The 25,578-nt window shown below is 42.1% G+C and overlaps 1 protein-coding gene across 1 annotated transcript in view; it reads left to right on the top strand.

Moving 5' to 3' along the window:
- SELENBP1 (selenium binding protein 1) overlaps positions 1-25,578 on the top strand; it is a 149,625-nt gene that overhangs the window by 81,606 nt on the left and 42,441 nt on the right. Inside the window, 2 exon segments of the mRNA XM_068122506.2 lie at positions 5,572-5,754; positions 9,399-9,580. Coding sequence (XP_067978607.2) covers positions 5,572-5,754; positions 9,399-9,580 — 365 coding nt within the window.

Genomic DNA, 25,578 nt, shown 5'->3' with positions numbered 1-25,578 from the left:
AATGGAAAAATTTGAAACTAGGCACATTGTCAAGTACTCCCAATGGCGAACAAAAGCATGATAATGATGACATCATAGGTGAAGTGGTATACCAGCCAAAATGTTTTAATCGAATTCCTTATCCTAAAAATCGGAAATTGCATCCACATGATCTTTGACCCATTTGTGTTGAAATATTAAATTTATGACATCATAGGTCACATGATTTGGCAGCAATATTGGATTTAACCTAAAACCTTTAAAAAGCATCTTCTCCCAAACCACCAAACCGATTGACTCGAAACTTTGTGTGTCATTGACGAGGCATGGCAATTAAAAGATGATCACGAAAACATCATTGGTCACATGATGTGGCAGTCATGTGGGATTGAAGGAAAATATTAAAAAATAATATCTCTGAAACCACTTACCCTATCGATGTCAAATTTTACAAACATCATCTAACACCATTGTTGCATATCATTTGAAAATGATGATGTAGGTCACGTGGTTTGGCAGCCATCTTGAATAGAAAAACGAATCTTATCAAATAAACATGAAACTTCACAAATGTGATCCCTGACACATACATATGCAGTGAATACATTTTTTAAAGGTCATATGTCATGTGGTGTGGCAGCCACATTAGCTTGAAAGCCAATATTTTAAAAAAAATCCTTCTCTGAAACAGCTTCACCGATCGGTGAAACCTGTCCTGTCTGGTGAAAATGTGATACTTGAAAACAGCTCAAGGGATTTCAATCAAACTTGTTTATTTTTAGGACAGTGAACGAGGGCATCAACCCATTGTGGGACTATGCAGAGGCATATTGGCGACAGTCGCATTGCTCTGGTTTACTTGTATCCTTAGCTCATGAACATTCCTGAAAGCACTGTCCTCTAGGTTCTACTCTAACCAGTCGGTACCCAAAACTGCTCGTTACCGAGTGATGCCCTCCTATAGCAGAATCAGGTAGAAATTCCCTGAACAATTGTGATCTTCCACAAGCTGTAAAATCTAACTTCAACATTAACACTTGTCACATTTTTACTCTGCTCTACATTTTGCAGCTCGTGTCTCACCTCAACTAAAATTAGGGAAATCTTCCATAATCAACAATTCATTGCACAATTGAATCAGTTTTATACAAATGGTATATGACAATGCACACAACATTATACATCACCTAACAGTCACTTGTAAATTATTTTTGACAGATTCAGCAGCAGACTTTTGGAAATCTTTAATCGATTGTACTCCAAACTAAATAAAATAGGTTGAAGATTTCCATCTCCGCGAATTGAGAGATAAATGCTTTGTTTCTTTTCGATTTCATCTTCCGCCACCTTCTTTGTGTAGTCTGTGTGCCTTTCAGTTCATAAAATGTTTGTTCAATGGAAGCCTTGCCATTTGTTCCATACAAATGTGTTTTTGGTAATGGTTTTTGCTCTGAAATATTATTCATCCTTGAGTTGAAATTGCCCTACCCACTCGGAAATAGTCTGCCTTGCCTTGCGATTTTTTTTTGTGTTATATCTGACTTTGTTTGAATGAAAATATCCAAAGGGCAATCTACATATTTGGCATGCAGTAGCAGTGGGTAATTTCAATGAGGGTGAACAGAAAATTTTAAAAGGAGGGTTGTTCGTGGAAAATTAAAAAAAAGTAGTGGAAAATAGTGGAAAATAAAGGAAAACGAGTGAACAGGGATGGTTGTGCATGAAATGAAGGTGGGTTGAGGAGGGGAGCGGCTTACTGATGTCAAGGGTCAAGGGGGGCGAGAGAGGTCGAGGAGGGGAGGAGCAAACCATTCACCAAATTTGCCTAAAAGGTACTGCATAAATATTCTCCCACATACTCAAAAATAGCATAGATTGTTGGACTTAAGAGCAGTCAGGAGCAGTTTGGATACAAATCAGGAAGTTGTACCCAATTTTATTGCACAATAAATCCGTAAATAAACTTAGCATGGCCTAAAACACAATGCACGAAGTTTACAACATAGAAAATAGCAAACACCAAAGAACCCCAAAGTAAATATAAAGCCTAAAAAACCTGATGGAATGACCAAAATAAAATTATTTATCCTTATCTTTCTCTAAATAACCATTAGGCTGGAATGTGAGGCTCTGAGATAAACACGGATGCACAAACGGGTAAAAGGGAAGAAATGTTGAATCAATTTGGGGAGCAAAACTCTTTTGGCCTTATGGAATCTCACACTAAGACAGGAAAGGGATACATATGTTATGCGCTATCGGTAGATTTGCAATATCGACTGATCGTAGATGGTGCAGGCATCGTTTTGCACCATCATTGGATGTGTATCATCACTGGATAGCGCAGCGCCGTGCATCAGATTTGCGTCAGGCGGGGAGGGAGAAATGGTAAGGATTGTTTGTCGGAAATATCGATCGATATCTAACCCTTGATCGGTCGATAGCGCAAATCTACCGATGGCGCACAACACATACACAGATTGTGAATACCCCAGTTTGGAGAGTCCTGGGGAGGGGGGGGGGGGGGGGTAGGGGAGGGGGAAACGTTAGTCCTCACCAAGCTCACGACACAGACCTCTTGACCCCGTCACTCTGCTCCTCTCGCTGAACTTGGCTTCTACAAAATACATGACAAAACTTCATGGCTTATACATGCTGAAATGCATAAAACATGCCTGACTCCCCAAAGGCAAGAGCTCAACATCTTTGATGGGAGGAATCTCTAGGTTGCTCCCAGGGAGATCGGTTGGCTACCTCTTGTCTCAGGCCTGTTTGAGCATAACTGACCGAGGATAATCAACACCAACAACACCAACAACAACAACAACAACGCCATACATGTCAGCCATTGCTGCTTAAATGAATTAAAGTCCGATAGAACCCATTCCTTACACACAACCATATGTACAGTCACGTGAAAAAGTAAGTACACCCCATGTAAAGTTTTGACTTTTTCAACATATTTTAACATACAGCTATTTGATCTTCATTTCAACAATATTGATAGATAAAGGTGATATAATATAACAAATATCATGAAACATTTACATTTTGTAGTCCATTGTATAATTTAAAAAACATAAATGCAAATTTCGCATGTGGAAAAAGTAAGTCCACCCTTGGCTCTAATAGGTGGTATTGTCCCCTTTGGCAGAAACAACCTCAAGTAGGCGTTTCTTATAACTGTCTACCAGTCTCTGACATCGACTGGGAGAAATTTTTGCCCACTCCTCCATGCAGAATTATTTCAGCTGTGCGATGTTTGAGGGGTTTCTTGCATGCACAGCTCGTTTCAAATCCCCCCACAACATCTCGATGGGATTTAGATCCGGGCTTTGACTTGGCCATTCCAGAACCCTCCATTTCTTTCTTTTCAGCCATTCCTTGGTAGGTTTACTGGTATGTTTAGGGTCATTGTCATGTTGCAAGGTCCACCTTCAGTTGAGCTTCAACTTTCTGACAGATGGCCTCACATTATCCTCAAGCACCCTCTGGTACAATGAAGAATTCATAGTGGATTCTATGATGGTGATCTGCCCAGGCCCTGATGCAGCAAAGCTGCCCTAAATCATAATATTTCCACCACCATGCTTTACAGTTGGTATCAGGTTCTTGTGGTCAAATTCTGTCTTTGGTTTTCGCCAAACATGTCTTCTGGTACTGTGGTCAAATAGCTCTACCTTTGACTCATCCGTCCAGAGCACATTGTTCCAGAAGTGCTGGTCTTTGCTGAGGTGTTCATTGGCAAACTTTAGTCTTGCCCTGATGTTCTTTCTGGACAGCAAAGGTTTCCTCCTGGCACACCTCCCATGTAGATCAAATTTGTGCAGCCTCTTTCTAATGGTAGACTCGTGCACTTTAACATCAACAGTGGCAAGAGCTACCTGTAGGCCCCGTGATGACATTCTGGGGTTCTTAGAGACTTCTTTCAGCATGTTGCGGTCTGCACTCGGGCTGAACTTGCTGGGGCGGCCTGGCCTGAACAAGTTCGCAGTTATTTGGAATCTTCTCCACTTGTAGATGATCTTCCGGACAGTCGAATGATTGATTTCAAATTGTTTGGAGATCTTTTTAAATCCCTTCCCAGACTCGTAGGCATCTATAACCTTCTTTCTGAAGGCCTCAGAGAGCTCTTTAGATCTAGGCATGGTGACGCCGCACACTTAAACAACAAAGAGCAAACCAAACTAAATGTCTGAGTTTCAAATAAGACAGGTTCCTCTAAGATCCTCTCTAACGATGTTCTAATCATTTGCACCTGAGCTGGTGCACCTGATTCTAATTTTAGGTATTTGAAGTAGTGATAAATGTAGGGGTGTACTTACTTTTTCCACATGCGAAATTTGCATTTATGTTTATTTAAATTATACAATGGACTACAAAATGTAAATGTTTCATGATATTTGTTATATTATATCACCTTTATCTATCAATATTGTTGAAATGAAGATCAAATAGCTGTATGTTGAAATATGTTGAAAAAGTCAAAACTTTACATGGGGTGTACTTACTTTTTCACGTGACTGTATATATATATATATATATATATATATATATATATATATATATATATATATATATATATATATATATATATATATATGTAAGTCTCCACGTCATGATGACTTTCTGAGGTTTTTATTAGCTACCAAAATCGCCTGTTGAGGCTGCGATATAATCCCTGTTGAAGGTCAAGCAGTGACCAAAATATTGGGCCTGTCATGCTGTGGCTTGGCCAGATTGTGTGAACATGTGTCTTTCGAACTACACTTGTTTCTTACCAATAAGCAGTATTCTTTTGACAAGGGCACAACATTTTTGCACCAAATAACTCAAAACTAACTGTGGGTAGTGTAATTGGCTACCATGATCCTATAAAAGTTGGGTATTCCTTTAAAGATAGAAAGAAAAATAACTGGGACAGAGAACAGATGAAAACTCAAGATATTTTTGAAAAAATCAAAATCAGGAAATAGAAATGGGGAGGACAGGACACATCAGTGTCCATGTCGATAACAGGCGGACAACAAGAGCAACAACATGAAGACCTACGCCAACCCTTAGTCACCTCTTACGATGCGCAGGGATACGGTGTACCTATTCGAAATTGGGGTACACACCGGGATATGATAATTCCTTTGAGTAAATAATTAAATGTGATAGCACTTCACTTTTTCATCCATTGTGTTGAAATTCTCCCTTTCTCGTCATCTTTTTTTTTTATGATTAAGGGCAATTTGTTTCCTCCACATGGGATGGAACCTGAAATGAGGATATTTGAAATTGAGAAAAATAAGAAGAGGCAGAGAAAGGGAGTGTGTATTGGCAGTGTGTAAGGTGTGTGTAAGTGTGTGAGGTATGTGAGGTATGCCTAACCGGGCAGTGTGTGAGGAGTGTGTATTGAAGGGAAAAGAGGAGAACAGAGTGCGGTGTAAAAGTAAGGCAGAGAAGGAGGCATGGATTTAGCAGAAAATAGGATTGAAAAATCTGCGATTCTGTGTATATATAATTTCTAAATAGCTTTTACTGATCAGTTTATTTTGAAGAATAATTATTGATGATGCATTCAAAACTGGAAATGTTTCTTTGTAGGCGGATTCATTTTGCTCGATGGAGAAACATTTGACGTGAAAGGGGCCTGGGAGAAGGAGGGTGAAAGTGCACCATTTGGATATGACTTCTGGTATCAGCCACGGCACAACGTCATGATTAGCACTGAATGGGGGGTGCCGAAGGTTTTTGCCAAAGGGTTTCGTTTAGAAGACATCACTGCAGGTATATTGAAGGCCATCTGAGTACTCACTTGGTGTCAAGAGTTTGTAAAGTATTTAACAAGTACTGCATTTGAAATTGTACATGTACTCGTATATAAGAATATTTTGTGATCGTGAGGTTGTTTTAGCATAATGTAAAGAAAAAGATCCTTTTATATCACGATACTCCAACGATATATTTTATAGGAGCTCATAGGTTTCACAATAGCTCTGTTTCAAGCATGTTGTACATTAAGCTATGTTTTGTGGTTTCAATCTGATTGGATTTAAACACTGTTATTCTGAGGATACTGTGACGGAGACCACCAGTATGCCATCCTTGATATAGGGACATAAAATTGACTGTCTCACTGCATTTACTTTAACTAGCAACGGTACCCACCCTGTGGGCGGGGCTTCAATTGGGAAACCCAAATGAAAAGGCAAAATATTCGGAAATTGAAGGTTTTTATTTTATTTTAAACGATTCATATAAACATCCGTTGAATCATATCACACGCAAATCATCAAAATCTAAACAGTACATGGCGCCCATTTTGAAAAAAGATTGAATTCTGCAAAACGGAAGCGGCCCCTACACGTCTTTCTCAGTCGCACGTTTATGTGTGAAGAGTGCGAGCCGAATCTGCAACACGGAAGCGGCCACTACACCTGTTTCTCAGTCGCTTTGCACACGCTGCCATGTTACTTCGGAGCCGCACGTTTATATAGGAAGAGTTCGTCAGGAGTCGATGTTCTCTCTCCTGGTATGTAGAATAAACAGTATTTGTAGAATTTCAATAAAAGCCACATCACTGTTCATATCGGTAAATATTATTCCATCGTGTTTGGAAAAACTGGAAAATTGGAAAAACAATATAGCCTATTTTACTCCCAGGGGTCCCAGGAATACCCACCCAAAATATAGTTGCGATCGGTTGAGCCGTTTTTGCGGTACCTTCGAACGGACGGACAGACATTTGGTGAATTATAATAAGATGACATTGAGCTCATGGTATTTTAGCATGGATGAAAAGCTGATGTTTCGGCCATTAACCCTTTACGTTTTTTCACCGAAAAAGGGTTAACGCGTGCAACTTCAACTTCTCCTTGCTTCATACAGCGGTTCACATTTTCGATCAAAGTTCTGTTGTTTACATCCATTTTATCACAAAGTACACCCAATGAAAGGAAGCTGAAATTGTCATTGCATGGTTTCTGGGTTATTATGTAGTTTTAAAACGAGCCTTTAGATAACCTCACCCCACAGAAACGTGTAGAGAGACCCTGAGCTGGCTGCCTTGCAGATGATGCACCTTTAAAACAAGGGATCCTAAATTGCATTGCAAGCGAGATCCTAATATGTGCCTTAGGTTGGTGTGGGATGTTTTCACTGTTTGCATGTCTCTTTGCTTTGATGGGAACAGCGAGTATGGGCAAGTGTGCCATCCATTTCTTGGATTTCTGCTCCTTCCTCTCCTTCCCTTCTGCAGGAGCCATGCTATGGAAGCTTCATTTTTAATTTATTTAATTTTAGTGTGCCCAATTATTTACAGCACTGTTTTTGTCCCAATTCGAAATGCCAAATTTCAGCGTACGCTCAATCACAGGTGTTATCTGTCCTCGCCGGAAGTGACACCGTTTTTATTAGGCTCGGGGAAAAGAAACACATTCTGATTCGGCAGCTGTGGTCCCGGGAAATGGTCAGAGTCATATCGAAGCAGTTTACATCATGTTCTTTGGCTGCACGAACAATATAGTTCAGCTTGTGTATTGGTAGCATCAGTTACATTTGGCTGAAATAAGTAGCTAATTACTGTAGAGCTATAATGAAATAAAAGTAACTCGCTCCTGGAAAGTTACTGAAAAAGTAACTCACTATGGTAGTGTCACTAATATTAGTGAGCTACTTCCCAACACTGAGTTTTAAAATGGGAATGTATTTTCATTGCTGCATTGTGGACTATATGACCTTGCCTATAAAGGAAACTAGCAAGTCTGTAATGGAGTGGCTCAGACTTGGAAGTCTTTATGAAAATCAAGGCATTTTCTTTTGAAAATCCTTTTACCACATTGTGACCATTGCTACCCTGTGCGCACGAAGCGAAAAGTGAGGTTAAGCAAAAGGTTCACTTCTGTCTGTCTGTCAATAAGCGTCAATTTATGATTGAGAAATAACTCCATTTAAATGGAATGTTCGATTTTGAACACGAATTGGACCATAACTCGGAAAACGAAGCTATAGTTCAGCAGTACTCTGGTTCTGAATTCGGCCAGATCTCACTTGCGCAGAGAGGAGTGAGAGAGGAAAAATTCACTCTATCTGCCTGTCTGGCAGAAAAAACAATTGAAAATCATTCCAACAAACAGGAAACGTATTGTTTTTAAGGACGTCATAAAGGACACAAACAACAGGCATGAATAACTAATGTAACGTTGTTCAATCAGGTGGTGTATAAGACGCTGCATCAACGGTGGTGAATTTCTGAACTTATTATATGACCTTTAAAATCTTTATTTTATTTCAGTTATGTTATATACTTGAATATTTTAGAACACAAATGGCCTTTTTGGCACTTTAAAGTAGAAACGTTTCCATTCAGCAATACTTGGGCAAAATATTACGGCATTTTACGTCAATTAAATTTGCTCATCGACCCCGCCCACGTCCTTGTTTCTCGAGACAGCATGGGATAAGGTGTTCTATGACCTCTAGTTTGATGAATGTGTAAAAGAATTATTATCTGGCACTCCCTGACACATTATGCAGCTTTAATTGCACTAGAACTGCAAACAAAAGCAAGATTGATAAATATGCGTTTCAAGCCAACGCAGAGGAAAGGACTCATCCATTCCAGTGACTCAGCTGTCATCTTACTATAATTCACGAAATGTCTGTCTGTCTGTCTGTCTGTTCGAAGGTACCGTAAAAACTGCTAAACCGATCGCAAAGATATTTTGGGTGGATAATCCTGGGATCTCCAGGAGTAAAATAGGCTAATTAGTTTTCCCAATTTCAGCTTTAGTCTCCAGCATTCTCAGGTTTGGACTCCCGCATAACATTCGCGTTCACATAACGTTCATTGTTCTCATTGTGACGATGTTGTTTTCCCGGGTGCCACACAAACGGCTGCACCGATCGCTGCACGGCTGCACCGATCGAACTCGGTGACCTCGGACAAAGACCTTTTATAAGGACACGGGTTGAATCCCTGCTTGAGAGAATTTTAACCCATTTCAACTGAAGGAAACACGTATTGGGAGTACATACGACATAGCGATTGTGAACACGATATTATCGATTCACGATCACGATCATCACGATCATAGTGTATCGATCACTGTGGGACATTTGGTGAATTATAGTAAGATACTGTTTAGATTTTGATGATTTGCGTGTGATATAATTTAACGGATGTTTATATGAATCGTTTAAAATAAAATAAAAAAGCCTTCAATTTCTGATATTTTACCTTTTCATTTGGGCCTCCCAATTGAAGCCCTGCCCGTAGGGCGGGTACCGTTGCTAGTGCGTGTAACATGCCCTGCAAAAATGCGTGTACTCAATTGTATGTACATTGCATTGTGCTAACATAACCGATCTGCAAATGAGTGCTTTAAAGATAAGCTTGTTGTCTAGATGTTCTAACGATCCTTTACAATTAGGTCACTATGGGCAGCGGCTGCACGTGTGGGATTGGCAACGCCGTGTTCGTACACAGACCATCGACCTTGGAGCCGAAGGTGCCATACCGTTGGAGATCCGCTTCCTGCATGATCCAAGCGCAGCCGAGGGTTTTGTTGGTTGCGCTCTCTCAAGCAACGTATTTCGCTTCTACCGCACAGAGGTCAGACCCATCATCGTGCTTCATTGTCCACAGCCTTTTGTGTGAAGAACAAGTCTTTTTTTTTTCTTTTTTTTTTGTTATACAGAATTGAGGGTCGTGAAAGAGCTAACATTTATTACACAGAGAAATCAAACAGACAAACAAAGTACATACAAAGGGGAGCGGTAGACAAGATGGGGAGAGAAGGGGAAGCACACAAACACAACATTTGAGAGCAGGGACCTCGGGAGATCTGTGGGAGGGAGAGGGGGAAGGAGTTGTTGGAAGGGGTGGGAGAAGTATAAAACACAAGGACACTGCAAGGACTTCCAGGAAAGAAGTTGGTATTTCAAAAAAGTGGATTTGGGGTGAAATTAGCAGGGGTAGAAAAGATCAAGGTTTTGGATGGGGGAAGATAAGAGATGGTGGTGAACAGCTGTTTTAAAGACCTGGAGGGAGGAGTGGGATTGAAGAGAGTGAGGGAGTTTGTTCCAGAGGCGAGAGAAAAGAGGAATGAAGGAGTGAAGGTGAGCAGAGTCTTGATTTTGGCAGTTTAACCATAAGAGGGTTGCAGGCAGATCTTGTGCGACCTGTAGGAATATTTAGGGAACAGAGCCCAGAGAGAGCTGGGGGAGCAAGGCCGGAGAGGAGTCGGTAGAAGACGGAAAGAAAGTAAAAGTGTGAGATTTGTCAGGATTGAAAGACATGTTCCACTTGTTTGACCAGTCTGTGATTTTGTCCAGATCTGCAGAGAGCAAGGAGGCTGCAGACTGCCGATCTAAGGGATGAGGAATGGAGCTGCAGAGAGTGGAGTCATCAGCAAAGAGATAGAGAGGATTTTCAAGAGAGTCAGAGAGATCATTGATGAACACCAGAAAAAGCACAGGGCCCAGAACACTGCCTTGGGGAACTCCAGCCTGAACAGGAAGAGGAGATGAGAGAAACCCATTCAGGGCCACACGTTGACTACGACTAGAGAGGAAGTCCGCCAGCCATGCGTGGAGATTTCCATGGATACCATCGGAGGAGAGTTTGGTGAGCAGAGCAGGGTGCCAGACTATCGAAGGCACGTGATATGTCAAGGGAGACAGCTCTAATTTCCTGTTTGGCATTGAGGACCTCCATCCATTGTTGAGACAGCAGAAACAGCATGTCCAGAGTAGAGTGACCTCGTCTGAAACCAAATTGATGATCAGAGATCAAGCCATTGGAGAAGAGGAAAGATTTCATATCCGAAGCAATGATGGATTCCATGACCTTTATTTTGACATGACATGACATGACTTTTATTCCATGACATGTCCTTTTACCATCGTACAACTTCAAACATTTGAATCTTTTTTTATTATCGCACAGCTAATAGTCAGGTTCACTTTGTCAAGAAATTATATTTCGTTCAAAATAATGGTAGATTAGCAAACCTATACATTTTTGGAAAGGTTATAGCATAAGGAAACTAAAAATCAATGTTTACATTTGGAGAGATACCTGTATGGCGGCCATTTTGGATTTTCAAAATGGCCACTGTAAAATATATATTTTGTTCTATTTCTGCCTCTAATTACCCTAAAAACTTTTTAAAATATACTAAACCTATATTTTCAGGGACAAGGAATCCAATGAAAGTATCAAATTAGTGCTATGGGGAATGGTAAGACACGAATCAAAGGTTTTGAATTGCAAAATACTGTCTTTATATTCGCGATAAGTTGCATAATCAAATACATGTTATCATTTTGTACAGGCAGTTAATAACATCAAAATGTGTCACAATAATTCATATCACCAAACATACACAGGCAGTCAGCAAAATCATATATACACATGCAGTCAGTATAACTTCACATCTACACAGGCAGTCAATGACAAAATATACACAGGCAGTCAATGGCATCAAACATACACGATTACAGAATATGCCATTTAGAGTTCGTCATCACTGTCCTGTGTGTCGTATCCGACAATATAGTCCGCATCGTTTTCACAGTCCGTTCCACACAAGCAAAGGTCGGTCAAATTGATTGGCAAATCGAATTGGTGGAATGGTCGATCGAATCGAATTCGATGAATCGAATCGATCGAATTGGTCGAATGGTCGAATGGTCGATCGAAGCGATTGGTCGAATGGTCGACTGGTCGAATTGGTCGAATGGAATTGGTCGATTGGTCGAATTGGTCGAATCGAATTGGTCGGAATTGGCAAATGTAAACATTGATTTTCAGATTTTCCATGTAATAACGTTTCCAAAAATGTATAGGTTTGCTAATCTACCATGATTTTGAACGAAAAACATAGTGAACCTGACTATAAGGAGGCAAAGTCCTCTTTTGATACTTGTTCAAATTAATGCAGACGAGTCATCAATCTTTGTGGTTGACAACAACGTATCAAACAGTTGTGTGAAACTTGCATTATGATGGTTCAAGTCTGTCAGCATATCTAGGACGTTTGCAGCCAATGATACACAGGTTGATTTGAGTTTTGGAATGGGAATATTTGCACAAAACCTACATTTGTGTATCATTAGATGGCCCATTGCTGTTTACACCTACATACCTATTCCTCTCTACCTTCACTGTCTCCCCCCTCTACACATTTGTATACTCCCCTGTACCATACTCCTCCATACTGTCCGGGCCCTGGACCATGAATGCACATTGATAAAACATTTAAGTTTAACCCAACCTGGTGTTGGCTTAGCAGTTAGGGTGCAGCTTGCGATCTTAGGATCCTGGGTTCGAATCCCGGTTGATCGCTGAATTAACGCCAGGGGAGTTGACTGAGCCTGTCATCCTTCCGAGGTCGGCAAATTGAGTACCAGTTCACTGGTAATTCCCTGTGTGTCGCAAGAGGTGACTAACAGGGTTGGCAGCAGGAAGGGCATCTGGCTGTAAAACATTTTTTCAAAAAGGGTACCATGGTGCCCAAAAAAGGCCAACCCCTGCTCTGTGGGGAAAAAATGGCCTCTAAAGGTGGTTCTTCCAACAAACAGTATTGTATGATAATTAGTTGACTTAAATGTTAAAACACGAGTTCATTGTAACCATCCCAACTTTCTAATTTTTTTTGGATGTACGTACACCCAAATTACACCGCAAGTACAACCACCAAGTTTCAACTCATTCCATCCAGCTTTTTAGGAGTGCATATAAAACAAACAGACAGACAGACATGAGACAGACAGTATTATACAAAGCTAATAATATTTATTGTAGTTTTATGGCAGAAAATTGACGTATTCCATTTTCTTATGACTTGTAATTCAACTTGTCACTCCAACCAGGAATGGCATTACACGATACACATTTACATGGACACTTTTTTACGTCACAACTTATGTCAAAACAAAAGGGGCTATGAATTAATTTTTTTAACCACCAGAAATATTCCCGGGTACACCCCGAGTACAACCATTAAGTTTCAACTGATTTTGTCCAGCAGTTTAGGAATGCATAGGCGACAGGCAGATAGACAGTGGCTAGCTTTGGATAAGATATCATAATTCCAATATGGTGATGGTAGGTTAAATGGACATACCACATTTGGTCTTCTTTATATTCCTTAAAATGAGAATGCTGTTAATTTTTGGCAATTTCTCACCTTGGAGCTTCAAAGTAAATTGTTAACATCTTAAAAGTCAAAGTTTGCTGGTAATGTTTCCAACCAATTTTGAATTTGGGGTTTAACAGGTCTGTAGGTAATTGTGCTTGGCTTCCCACTTTCCAGAAAAGTGCATTAAGAGAAATGAACATTTGTTGAGAAGAAAGAAAGCTTTTCCATCTGGCGAATGTGTGTTTGAGTGGGATTCAGCTGGGAATCTGGTCTGCTGGTTGCATCTTCACTGACATGGGGCTACGTGCTAATGCAGTGTCCTTCTTGACTGAAGCACTATTCTAGAATTTGACTGGCATATCAGCACACGGCTGACTACCTTTTTTGAAAGGCAATGAAATAACAGAGCTGGAAGTTCACCAATAAGTCATGCTCTGGCATAGCATTGCATTTATGGCAACACAACTTTCTGATCATCTTGTACCACAAGTGTTTATTGTGTCAAGCCCAAACCACTTATGAGATGTATTTTTTTGTTCTTCATTTGAAGTGAATTTGAAGTAAATTTGCATTTTTGCCACCTCCATCCCTACCCCGTTTATAATCCCGTGTGGACACGGGTAATTTGCGAGCATCCTTTGAAACACATCTAAAATTGGTATGGCCATTGAATGCCGGAATCAAAGGTTAATCGTGTGACATTTTTTGTCACTTTTGAACTTTTCTCACTTCACTGCAAAACCAAACTGTCCAATCCCGATCACGCATAAAATTCACTCGTTAATGACCAATCAGTATTAAACAAAAGTACATGCATGATGACTTTAAAAATGTATGTGTGCGGAATCGAACATTTGCAAAATGAAACAGCTCAACTTAGAGTGAATTACACACCGGCAAATTAACTACATGGCTTACATGTTGTTGTTTTTGTTTTCTTGGAGGGCTAGGCAGGATTCCACATGTATATAAACTACTGCGGACTATACTTGGCTTCAGCCGTTATGACTCGGAATCAAAGCAAGCAAGTGTTGTTACAGAAACATGCTTATAGATCATGTTTCTACTTTCCTCTGTGTTGACAAGTCTTGCTTAGCCATCCTCTTAATGTTTTGCAATGAGGACATTGCACCATTTGAGCAGGCCATATTTTGAAGTGGACGGTAAGGTGCCTGTCTGATTCTACTAACACGTGTTTGTGAACATTAATGATACAACAATACCTTTGAAAAACGATAGGCCATTGTGTACTAGTACCACCACCGAATTCCAAGTTATTGCTTCTTTATTGTCTGCTCCAAGTTTGATATTGCAGATATTTTGCCCCATCAATGCCCCCAAAATTTTGAATCTGAAATATTTAAGTAAAACTCTATTTTTAGGAACAATTAGAAACAAATAGAATGAAATTTTTATTTTATTTTGGAAATAATGGATAAATAACTAAAATAAATGGTGTCCTACATATAGGACACCAAAAAAAAGTGTTGGATTACTTACATATAGGACAGTGAACTTATGTTATAGTGAACTTACATATAAAAAAAAGTGAACTTACATATAGGACACCAAGCATTACAAAAATGAACAGAATCTTCTTTTTACTATCATATTCTTTCTTTGTGCTTCTCTGTGTGATACTCATTGAAACACGTCACATGGACTCATTTCTGGAATTTTTTCACATCTTGTTTTGGTTTTTTGATGGTAGTGTTTGCTTTACTTGGAATGCCACCCAATCTGCAGTGTCGTCGTATCGTGCATAGAGCAGCACACAACCTCTCCCAAGTAGCGTCCTGATTACACTGGCAAATTAAACTTGAACGTCTCCTATGTGATCGGTCACATTAGCCATCCGTTTTATTGAATGACAATTACCGGGAGACCATTTTCTGTAGATGCACACCAGGTAGGACACCGGACTTGGAGGACGGGATAACGCCGTGAAACATCTGCTTTGGTTATGTTTGAGGGTTGATTTATCTTCCAAGGCTTATCCGGTTTCTTGTAGACTGTAGAGGAATGATGAAACTTTGTTGAACTTTTTGCAAGCACATGCTTTTCAGTCCATTCCGTCCAACATATAATTACCTTTTCGTCTATTTACTTCACCGAGAAACCTTAGCAGTCTTAACAGTTGGTGACTAGCAAACTCCCAAAATATTCCACACTCTACTGGGAAACAATTCCCTTACAACAGCCCGGTGGAACCAGGTTATCCGCTCGTCTATATTATATTAGCCGGAGGTGATTCTGTCTGTCTGTCTGTCTGTCTGTCCGGGGGTGTGGCTTATTCCGATTAGAGAGTAGCTCCACCCATTCTGCAAGAGGCTTCGTAAATAAATATCCACCATTTTATTAACTCGCATAGCTTTGAGGCCTGTTTAGTTAGGCCCGTGGGGCCTTGCTCTCTCTCAAAGTTTTATTTCAACTCTAATTCGATATATCATTTCATTTTTCACAGCCGCTAACATAGTTTTAGACTCGGTGGAAAGAAAACGGGAATAAAATCCCATGAAAGTTTCCGTTTATAGAACGAAATGAATCCTCAACAGCCTGTAATTTCAAGGCCATTGAGTCTCTCTCACGCCTTTATCTCTAATCTAACTCACCATCTGATTTCGTTTTTAACGATGGTTTTAGACTCGGTGTCAGAAATAACTGAGAACATTCACACACACATGGGAAAATGCGGAGATATATTTTTAAAAAATCACGCCACGATGTATCATACACGGCTTAAAATAACAGAAGGGGGAAATGTCGACATATATTAAAAATTCGCTTTTTCTTTTCCGTTAAGATATATTACTTTTCCGTTTGATGACTGTCGTTACAAAAACGTCAACAATGATGCCGACATATATTTCTTCGTTCTTATTTCATTCAACATTATTATCCGGAAGTAAAGGTTCACGTGCTCATTTCACGTGTGCAAAAACAAACTCCATTTCACGTGTGCATGGACGTGTAATTCACAAATGTAAAAGAAATAAATTAACAGATGGGAAATTGCTGAGAGACATTTCGTTCGAACAATTATACACCGCCCTAAGGAAATAAACCGAGTGAATTCACCGAGCGAATTTCATCGAATTTCACTGAGTTTCAGGAAATTACCGAGAGATATTTCTTCGTTTTTATTTTATTAGTTACTCGCTGAATGCACCCGGCGTTGCCCGTGTTCTTTTTGAATTAATTTAATCTCATGTACATAGGTCTGACGCGAGCCCAGTATCAGTTGGTGCTCAACGATTCCTTGTTCTTTCTTCTGTCGGGCCCCGCGAGAGAGAATTTTGAAAGCATGTGTTGCAATCAGTCAGATATTCCTATTAAGTGCACAAGTTGTACTTCAAGAGAATTTTAAAAGAAGAAGAAGATTTATTGCGAAATGGGCCCAGCCCGGCCGAAGTGGCCTCGACCGGCCTCGCCACCTAGCCTATAACCTTCCCGGGGCCCGTCCCGACATTTTTTTGTTTCAGAGGTTTCCTCCTATCTTGCACCGTTCATTAGATTAGCGCGTGCAGACAAACAAACAAACAAACAAACAAAAACTTTCTTTTATATATATAGAAGAAAGATAATAATAATAATAATAATAATAATAATAATAATATATAGAAGAAGAAGACTAGCAGAAGTACCCGGCGTTGCTGGGCGGGGGAGGGCGAGGGGAGGCGGGGGAGGGAGAAAGGGCATGGACATTTTAAACATGTATATACATGTGGGTTGTGTGTAGGTGTACATGTGTGTGTGTGTGTGTGTGTGTGTGTTTGACGACTCCCATCGTCAAAACGATGTCGTATCGAAACCAGAATCCCGCTCGGTTGACAGTCACACTGCCAAAGATGGGCGAATGCACCCTCCCGAAGCGACGGGGAAATCACACCTTCTGGTACGGACGTTCAACGGCTCCCATTCGGCAAACCGCAATTTCCCATTCAAAATCCACGTTTCACACACACACCAGATTAACGTCTGGATGTGGTGAAAATGGTTGAAGCGAGGTGAAAAACCTGGAGCGATGCGAAAATCGGGCGCGAGTCAAAATGGCCAACGGCCCGTTCTCGAGACGTAATGGCACTCCAACGATTCTCTACGGAATCGACCCCAAAACCTGTCACGCAGGTTTATCAGTCACAGCGATAACAACTCTGTCACAGGAATCCCTTTCCCGGGAAACCCAAAGTTCACTCGTGACCCTCGTTCGCCAACGTTTGCTCCAGACCTCAAGGCAGCTCGGCTTTCTTGTCGAACTCACTCGCTCCGCCTTCTTTTTTTCTCTTCTTCTTCCTCTTCGTCATCGTCTGGTTCCGGTTTCATTTAAAACATTAACTTTTTTTTACCTTTTGAAAACAGTAATCTCTATTTCACCTAAACGATAACAATAATAGTGCATGCAACCAAAAATGTTTCAAGTGGATGAAAACCACAACAACGGAAGTGACGAATCTGTAACACTCCCCCCCCCCCCCCCCCCTCAAGAAAGAAAGTTGGAACATAGTGAAAACTTTATTTGCATGCAAAAACTCTTTTAACAAACAAAAGTAAAACTCACTCCCAAATGATCAATTCACGTGAGCAACAATAATTAATATTTCCCAAAATAAAGCAACAAAACTTCCAAACTACCTGCAGGAATTTCCAAAGTTAGTTCACTCTGGATAAAGCATCAGCAACGACATTGTCCCTGCCCTTTATTTGCTCAATTTCCAAGTTGAATTACAGCAAAGCCAACCTCCATCTCATCAACCTCTGATTTTTATTTTTCATTTTTTGAATGAAGGTTAAGGGGTTGTGATCAGTGAAGACTTTTATAGGGAAGGTAGTAGTTCCTAGATACACCTCATAATGCTGAAGCGCTAGCAGGAGAGCAAGGGTCTCTTTTTCCATGGTGGCATAATTTGCCTGGTGTTCGTTAAACTTTTTGGAATAGTAGCACACCGGGTGATCCACTCCATCCTCATCTTCCTATAATAGAACTGCCCCAGCCCCCACATCACTTGCATCAATGGTCAACTTGAAAGGTGCTTGAAAATCTGGGGCTGCTAGGACAGGAGAGCTCATTAATATTGCTTTGACGTGGGCAAAGGCAGCCTGACATTTGTCATCCCAAACAAACTTGGTCTCTTTCCTCAGCAAATTCGTTAAAGGGGCTACCACGTCAGAAAAAATCGTGCAGAACCACCGGTATCAACCAGCAATACCCAAGAATCTCATAAGCTCCTTCTTCCCCTTTGGAACTTGGAATCGATCAATGGCTTTTATCTTGGCTGTCACCGGTTGCACCTGACCCTGACCTAATACATGGCCTAGGAACACCCCCTGTGCTTTTACAAACTCACTCTTAGATAAGTTGATGGTCAACCCTGCCTCGGTCAGTTTCTTGAAAAATGCATGGATTTGTTTAATATGATCTTCCATGGGCATGGTGTGGATGATGACATCATCCAGATAAGCCTCCACCCCCTCAAGGTCTGCAATGAGCTTATTAATCAGCCGTTGAAATGTAGCAGGCCCGTTTTTCAATCCAAAGGGAAGAACCTTGTACTGATACAACCCATTTGGTGTGACTAAAGCCGACATTTCCTTGGCTCCATCAGTAAGAGGAATCTGCCAATACCCTTTCAGCAAGTCAAATTTAGTTGCAAATTTGGCTGGGCTTATTCTATCAACACAGTCATCAATCCTCGGGATGGGATATGAGTCGGTCTTGGTCACTGCATTAACCCGTTTTAAATCCGTACAACAGCGAAAACTACCATCGGGTTTTGGAACCAACACACATGGTGAGCTCCATTCACTGCTGCTTGGTTCGATGATGTCATTCTCCACCATATACTGAACCTCCTTCCGAAGATACTCCATCTTCACAGGGTTCATCCGATACGGGTGTTGTTTCACAGGAGTGGCTTTCCCCACCTCAATATCATGATATACCAAGTCAGTACGACCGGGTACATCTGTGAACGAATGTGCAAATTCAAAAATTGGGCTGGATAGTTGTCCTTGTTGTTCCCTCGTCAAATGACCTAATTTCTCATCTAAATGACTCAACACTTCCGTGTTCGTCAATCTGGGACAAGCCTGGTCATCAAAGTTATCAAACTTCACACCGGCGTCAACCTCTGGATTCTCTTGCACCCCGACTACAGGTGAGACAGGTGAGACAGGAACCATTTTTCCCACAGGCTTCCTCTCATAATGTTTCTTCAGTCGGTTGACATGACACAGCTGCCGCTTTTTCCGTCGGTCGGGAGTTATCACCACGTAATCTGTTTCATTAACCCTCCTTTCGATTGCATAGGGACCAAAATACCTAGCCTGTAGTGGCTGACCTGGAACAGGAAGCAACATTAACACTCGGTCCTCAGGACTGAAATTTCTTATCTGAGATTTCTTGTCATGTCTCACTTTCATTTTATCCTGTGTCACTTTCAAGTTTCTTCTCGCAACTTCACAAGCCTTTGCCAATCTGTGCCTAACCGTTGACACATACTCCACCACTGTTGACGGTGACTCCTCCTGTAGCCACTGTTCTTTCACCAATTTCAATGGTCCTCGCACTGCATGTCCAAACACAAGTTCAAAAGGACTGAACCCCAATGACTCCTGAACAGATTCCCTCGTAGCAAACAACAATAAGGGTATTCCTTCATCCCAATCCTTGTCACATTCAAAACAATACGTTCTAATCATATTCTTCAATGTCTGGTGAAACCTTTCCAAGGCCCCTTGGCTCTGGGGATGGTAAGTACTTTTTTTTTCTTCTTTTTTTTGTATACTGAATCGAGGCTCGTGAAAGAGCTAAAAATATCTCCTGCTCTAACTTGATCTTACTTGCTCCACTCCCAACAGGTGTACCACTTGCTGAAAAAGCGTTGACATGAAATTGGAACCCTGATCAGACTGGATGACCTTAGGTAGGCCAACCAAAGTGAAAAATTTAATCAAGGCCTTCGCAATAACTGCTGCAGTAATTTTTCTAAGAGGCACTGCCTCTGGGAACCTTGTGGAAGTGCACATGATGGTCAGCAAATACTGATGTCCAACCTTAGTTTTACGTAAAGGGCCTGCACAGTCAATAATGACTCGGCTGAATGGCTCTTCAAAAGCTGGAATGGGTTTTAAAGGTGCGGATGGGACTTTCTGATTCGGTTTTCCCACCAGCTGGCAAGAATGGCAAGATTTACAGAACTCCGCCACATCACGTCGCAATCCTGGCCAGAAAAAATGTACCAATATTCTGTCACATGTCTTGTTCACTCCAAGGTGCCCGGCCAAAGGTGTCTCATGTGCCAAACTCAATATCTCCTTCCGGTACGGCGGTGGCACCACAATTTGGTAATGAACTTTCCACTCGTCATTTGCTGGCACCTCCGGTGGTCTCCATTTTCTCATTAGTATTTCGCCTTTCATGAAGTAACCAACAGGTATCTTCATAGCCTCTTCCTCTGTAACGGCTTTATCAATCAAACTCCGGAGCTCCGAATCTCCGTGTTGTTCTTCAACAAGTCTATTTCGGACCAGCACCGTTTGTTCAGCCACGTTCCCAGATGTCTCCGACGGACACTCCATTTCCTTTTGTTCCAGATGCCACCTTTTCCTTATGTTCCTTGATGTCACGCCCTTTCCTATTATCTCTTCCAGACTTTTCCTCCAATACCTCTAAAGAACCCAAATCCACATCGCCTTCTTTCCCCTTCTCTTCAGAGCGCTTCCTACCCATAGCACGAGTCACTGCACAGGATGGAAAGATACACAGAATCTCCTGCTCGAACTGTGCGGTGTTATTTTCCATACTGGGCTTTTCAACCAACATTGGATTACAAGAAACTCGACCACCGGCCAAATCATTCCCGAAAATAAAAGAGATTCCCTCTACAGGAAGAGTGGCTTGTAAACCTACGGTGACCGGTCCTGACACCAAATCAGACTTCAAATGGATGACATGAAGAGGAGCTTTAACATAGCCACCAACCCCCTGTAAAAGAACACTAACACCAGTTGCCGTCTTCTCTGACAATGGCAAAATGCCCTCAAGCATCAAAGATTGATGTGCTCCTGTGTCCCTCAATACCCTAACAGGTCTCTGGTTCGTTAAGTCTCCATCCAGTGACACAAACCCCTCTGAAATAAAAGGTTTGTAACCCTCTTGAACAAGGTCGTTCTGTGATGCCGTAACTTTGGCATGGGAACCTTCACAAGGCACTGTCCTCCAAGGACGATTTCTCGCATTGGCCAATGCATTCGGAGTTGCACTAGTTTGACTCCGCTCCTTATTTTTCCTTTTCAGGGCGTAACATTGGGACATCAAATGTCCAGGTTTCTTGCAAAAAGCGCAAGTAGGCCCGGAGGAAAAACTCGTGGTCTGCCTCGGGCCCCCCGGAAGATAAGTCTGTCTTGGAACTGTAGTCTTCTGATCCCTAAAAGTCGCGGTATCAGATTTGTCCCCATAGTCATCTCTAGGCCGCCTCCATGAATATTTGTTCTCCGCACCTGATTTACCATAACTCCCCTGGCTAACTCTAGGTGGGAAGTTAGGTTTGTGGAACCCCATGCTGTGTGTCAAGGCATAGTCATCTGCCATGGTTGCTGCCTCATACAACTCTGGTACTTTCTTTTCATCCAGATGTACTTTAATGTCCACGTGGACACACTGTTTGAATTCCTCCACCAAGATCAATTGTCGTAACAGGTTGAAGTCTTTCCCAATCTCCTTCGAGTCACACCACCTATCAAACATGGTTTCCTTTATTTTGGCAAATTCCACATGGGTCTCACTCTCCCTCTTCCTGGCATTCCTGAATTTTTGCCGGTAAGCTTCAGGGACCAATTCATAGGCTTTGAGAATGGTTTTCTTCACTATCTCATAATCTGCACATTGGTCAATCGGTGAAGCCGAATAGATATCTTGAGCTTTACCCACCAGAACACTTTGCACTAACATAGACCAGGACCCCACAGGCCATTTTAGCATTTGAGCCACTTTCTCAAAGTGTAAAAAAAACTTGGCTACCTCCTTTTCATTGAAGGGTGGAACCAGCCTCACATGCCTACCAACATCCCAAGTGTTCTGACTAGTTGTCGAACTAGCCGGCATGGATACTACTTCTCTCCGTTCTCCCAGTAATTCCAGCTCCTTGAGTTTAAGTTCCTTCTGATACTCCATGTCACGTTCCTTTAACTCCCTTTCGGCTCTCCTTTCCTCTGCTCTTTCCTCTGCTCTTCTTTCTTCTTCAGCTCTCCTTTCCTCTGCTCTTCTCCCCTCGAGTTCTCGTGCCTGTTCTGCTCTTCTTTCCTCGAGTTCTCGTTCCTGGTTTTTTTTTTTTTTTTTTTTTTTTTTTTTTTTTGTATACTGAATCGAGGCTCGTGAAAGAGCTAACATTTATTTCACAAACAAATCAACCAGACAAACAAAACACACAAAAAGAGGGAGCGGAAGACAAGATGGGGAGAGAAGGGGAAGCACACAACCACAACATTTGATAGCAGGGAGAAGTGTGGGAGGGAGAGGGCTTGGGGGCAGGAGGCGTGGGAGGGGGAGGGCGGGGGGGAGAGGTATAAAACACAAGGGGACCGAAATTAGCGGGGGTAGAAAATATCAAGGTTTTGGATGGGGGAGGATAAGAGATGGTGGTGAACAGCTGTTTTAAAGACCTGGAGGGTGCAGTGGGATTGAAGAGAGTGAGGGAGTTTGTTCCAGAGGCGGGAGAAAAGAGGAATGAAGGAGTGAAGGTGAGCAGAAAGTCTTGATTTTGGCAGTTTAACCATAAGAGGGTTGCAGGCAGATCTTGTGCGACCTGTAGGAATATTTGGGGGACAGAGCCCAGAGAGGGCTGGGGGGGCAAGGCCAGAGAGGAGTCGGTAGAAGACGGAAAGACCACCAACCTGCCTGCGGTGAGTGAGTGAAAGGCCCTTGGAGTTAGTTTCATCGCAGGAGATTCCAATGATTCTGAACGCTTTGGTTTCAACAGCGTGAAGACGGGCTAGGTGTGAGGCAGGAGCACCAGACCAGAGGGGAGAGCAGTATTCCATTGAGCTGCGGATGAAAGCCTTGTATTTGGTGAGGAGCTCAGGTGTGCCAAGGAAGGACTTCGCACGACGGAGGATGCCCAGTCGGCGACTGGCTTTGGAGGCCAGATTTGAAATGTGGTTTTCCCAGGAAAGATCATGGCAAATAGTGAGACCCAAAAGCTTGAGTGACAGAACTTCTTGGAGAGGGTTATTCAGAAAGTGGATGGGAGGGTTTTCCAGTCGGTCTTTTCGGAGAGACATCGTAAGAGTGTGAGATTTATCAGGATTGAAAGACAAGTTACATTTGTTTGCCCAGTCTGTGATTTTGTCCAGGTCTGCAGAGAGTGAGGAGGCTGCAGACTGCCGAACTGAGGGATGAGGAATGGAGCGACAGAGCGTAGAGTCGTCAGCAAAGAGATAGAGAGGATTTTCAAGAGAGTCAGAGAGATCATTGATGAAGACCAGAAAAAGCACAGGGCCCAGAACACTACCTTGGGGAACTCCAGCCTGAACAGGAAGAGGAGATGAGAGAAACCCATTCAGGGCCACACGTTGACTACGACCATAGAGGAAGTCCGCCAGCCATGCGTGGAGATTTCCATGGATACCAAAGGAGGAGAGTTTGGTGAGCAGAGCAGGGTGCCAGACCGTATCGAAGGCACGTGAAATGTCAAGGGAGACAGCTCTAATTTCCTGTTTGGCGTTGAGGACCTCCATCCATTGTTGAGAAAGCAGAAGCAGCATGTTCAGAGTAGAGTGACCAGGTATGAAACCAAATTGATGATCAGAGATCAAGCCATTGGAGAAGAGGAAAGATTTCATATCTGAAGCAATGATGGATTCCATGACTTTGCTGATAATTGGGAGAAGGCTGATTGGTCTGTAGTTGCTGGGATCTGTTTTTGCACCTTTTTTGTGCAAAGCGGTGATGTTGGCTGATTTCCAAGCAGATGGCAGATGACCTTGAGCAAAAGAGAGGGTGAAGAGAACAGAAAGAGGGAGTGAAAGAGCAGAAGAACATGATTTTAGGACCCGTGGGCTGATGCCGTCAGGACCAGTTGCAGAATCAGAGTCGACCTGTTCAGAATGCAGAATCAGAACCACACTGTTCTGCTCTTCTTTCCTCGAATTCTCGTTCCTGTTCTGCTCTTTCCTTTTCTGCTTTCCTTTCCTCTGCTTTTAACCTTTCCTGGCTCTGCAGTTGCATCTCCATTTTCCAGAGCTCCACATTTTCTTTTTCCTCGGGTAACCAATCCAAGGCTACCTCTTTCCATGTTCCTTGTCCCACCAGAGATTCTACCACCAATGTCTGCATCTCTGCTTTCTTTATATTAACTCGGACCTCCAAGATAAAATATTTGGCCAATATCATGAGTTCCGATCTTTTTAACGCCTGGAACTGTGCTTCATTAGGGGATGCCGCAAACTTCTCTGCGCCAAACACCATGGTGACTATTAGTTAGCACCTGTTAACCTTCACACATTTTTTGTTTAATTTTTAGAAAAAATTTGGGAATGTTAGGAAATTCCTCATTTGGGAATTTTGGGAATGTTGGGGAATTCCATCCCGGACGAGCCCCCAATTTCTGTTACGTGCTCCTCCCCAAACCCCGGTCACGGTGTACCTCTGAGCCCCGAGAGGAGTCACGGCAGAAAAATGTGTTATTCTGTATGTCAAAGATCAATGGTGAAACCACACCAATTGTTACCAACAAACAAGTTTTGTATTAAGGTCACACAAGAATAACAGTACAATAACAATAGTAATCAATTGTACAACCAATATATCATTTTCCTATGATGGTACCATCAGTTCGTACAAGGTAACTCACTGTGCTCCAAGTGAGTGAAACAAGAACATTCCCAATGTCTCTATCCTGGCATCAAGCCAAAGTCGATCCGCTCCAGTGATCGTCAAAACGATATCGTATCAAAACCAGAATCCCGCTCGGTTGACAGTCACACTGCCAAAGATGGGCGAAGGCACCCTGCTGGAGCGACGGGGAAATCACACCTTCTGGTACGGACATTCAACGGCTCCCACTCGGCGAACCACAATTTTCCCTTCAAAATCCACGTTTCACACACACACCAGATTAACGTCTGGATGTGGTGAAAATGGTTGAAGCGAGGTGAAAAACCTGGAGCGATGCGAAAATCGGGCGCGAGTCAAAATGGCCAACGGCCAGTTCTCGAGACGTAATGGCACTCCAACGATTCTCTTCGGAATGGACCGCAAAACCTGTCATGCAGGTTTATCGGTCACAGCGATAACAACTCTGTCGCAGGTATCCCTTTACCGGGAAACCCAAAGTTCACTCGTGACCCTCGTTCGCCAGCGTTTGCTCCAGACCTCAAAGCAGCTCGGCTTTCTTGTCGAACTCACTCGCTCCGCCTTCTTTTTTTTCTCTTCTTCTTCCTCTTCGTCGTCGTCCGGTTCCGGTTTCAT

This window comes from Myxine glutinosa, chromosome 7 (assembly GCF_964187855.1).
Source record: "Myxine glutinosa chromosome 7, kmMyxGlut1.1, whole genome shotgun sequence".
NCBI lineage: Eukaryota > Metazoa > Chordata > Myxini > Myxiniformes > Myxinidae > Myxine > Myxine glutinosa.
This window is presented reverse-complemented; position numbering and strand designations above follow the sequence as displayed.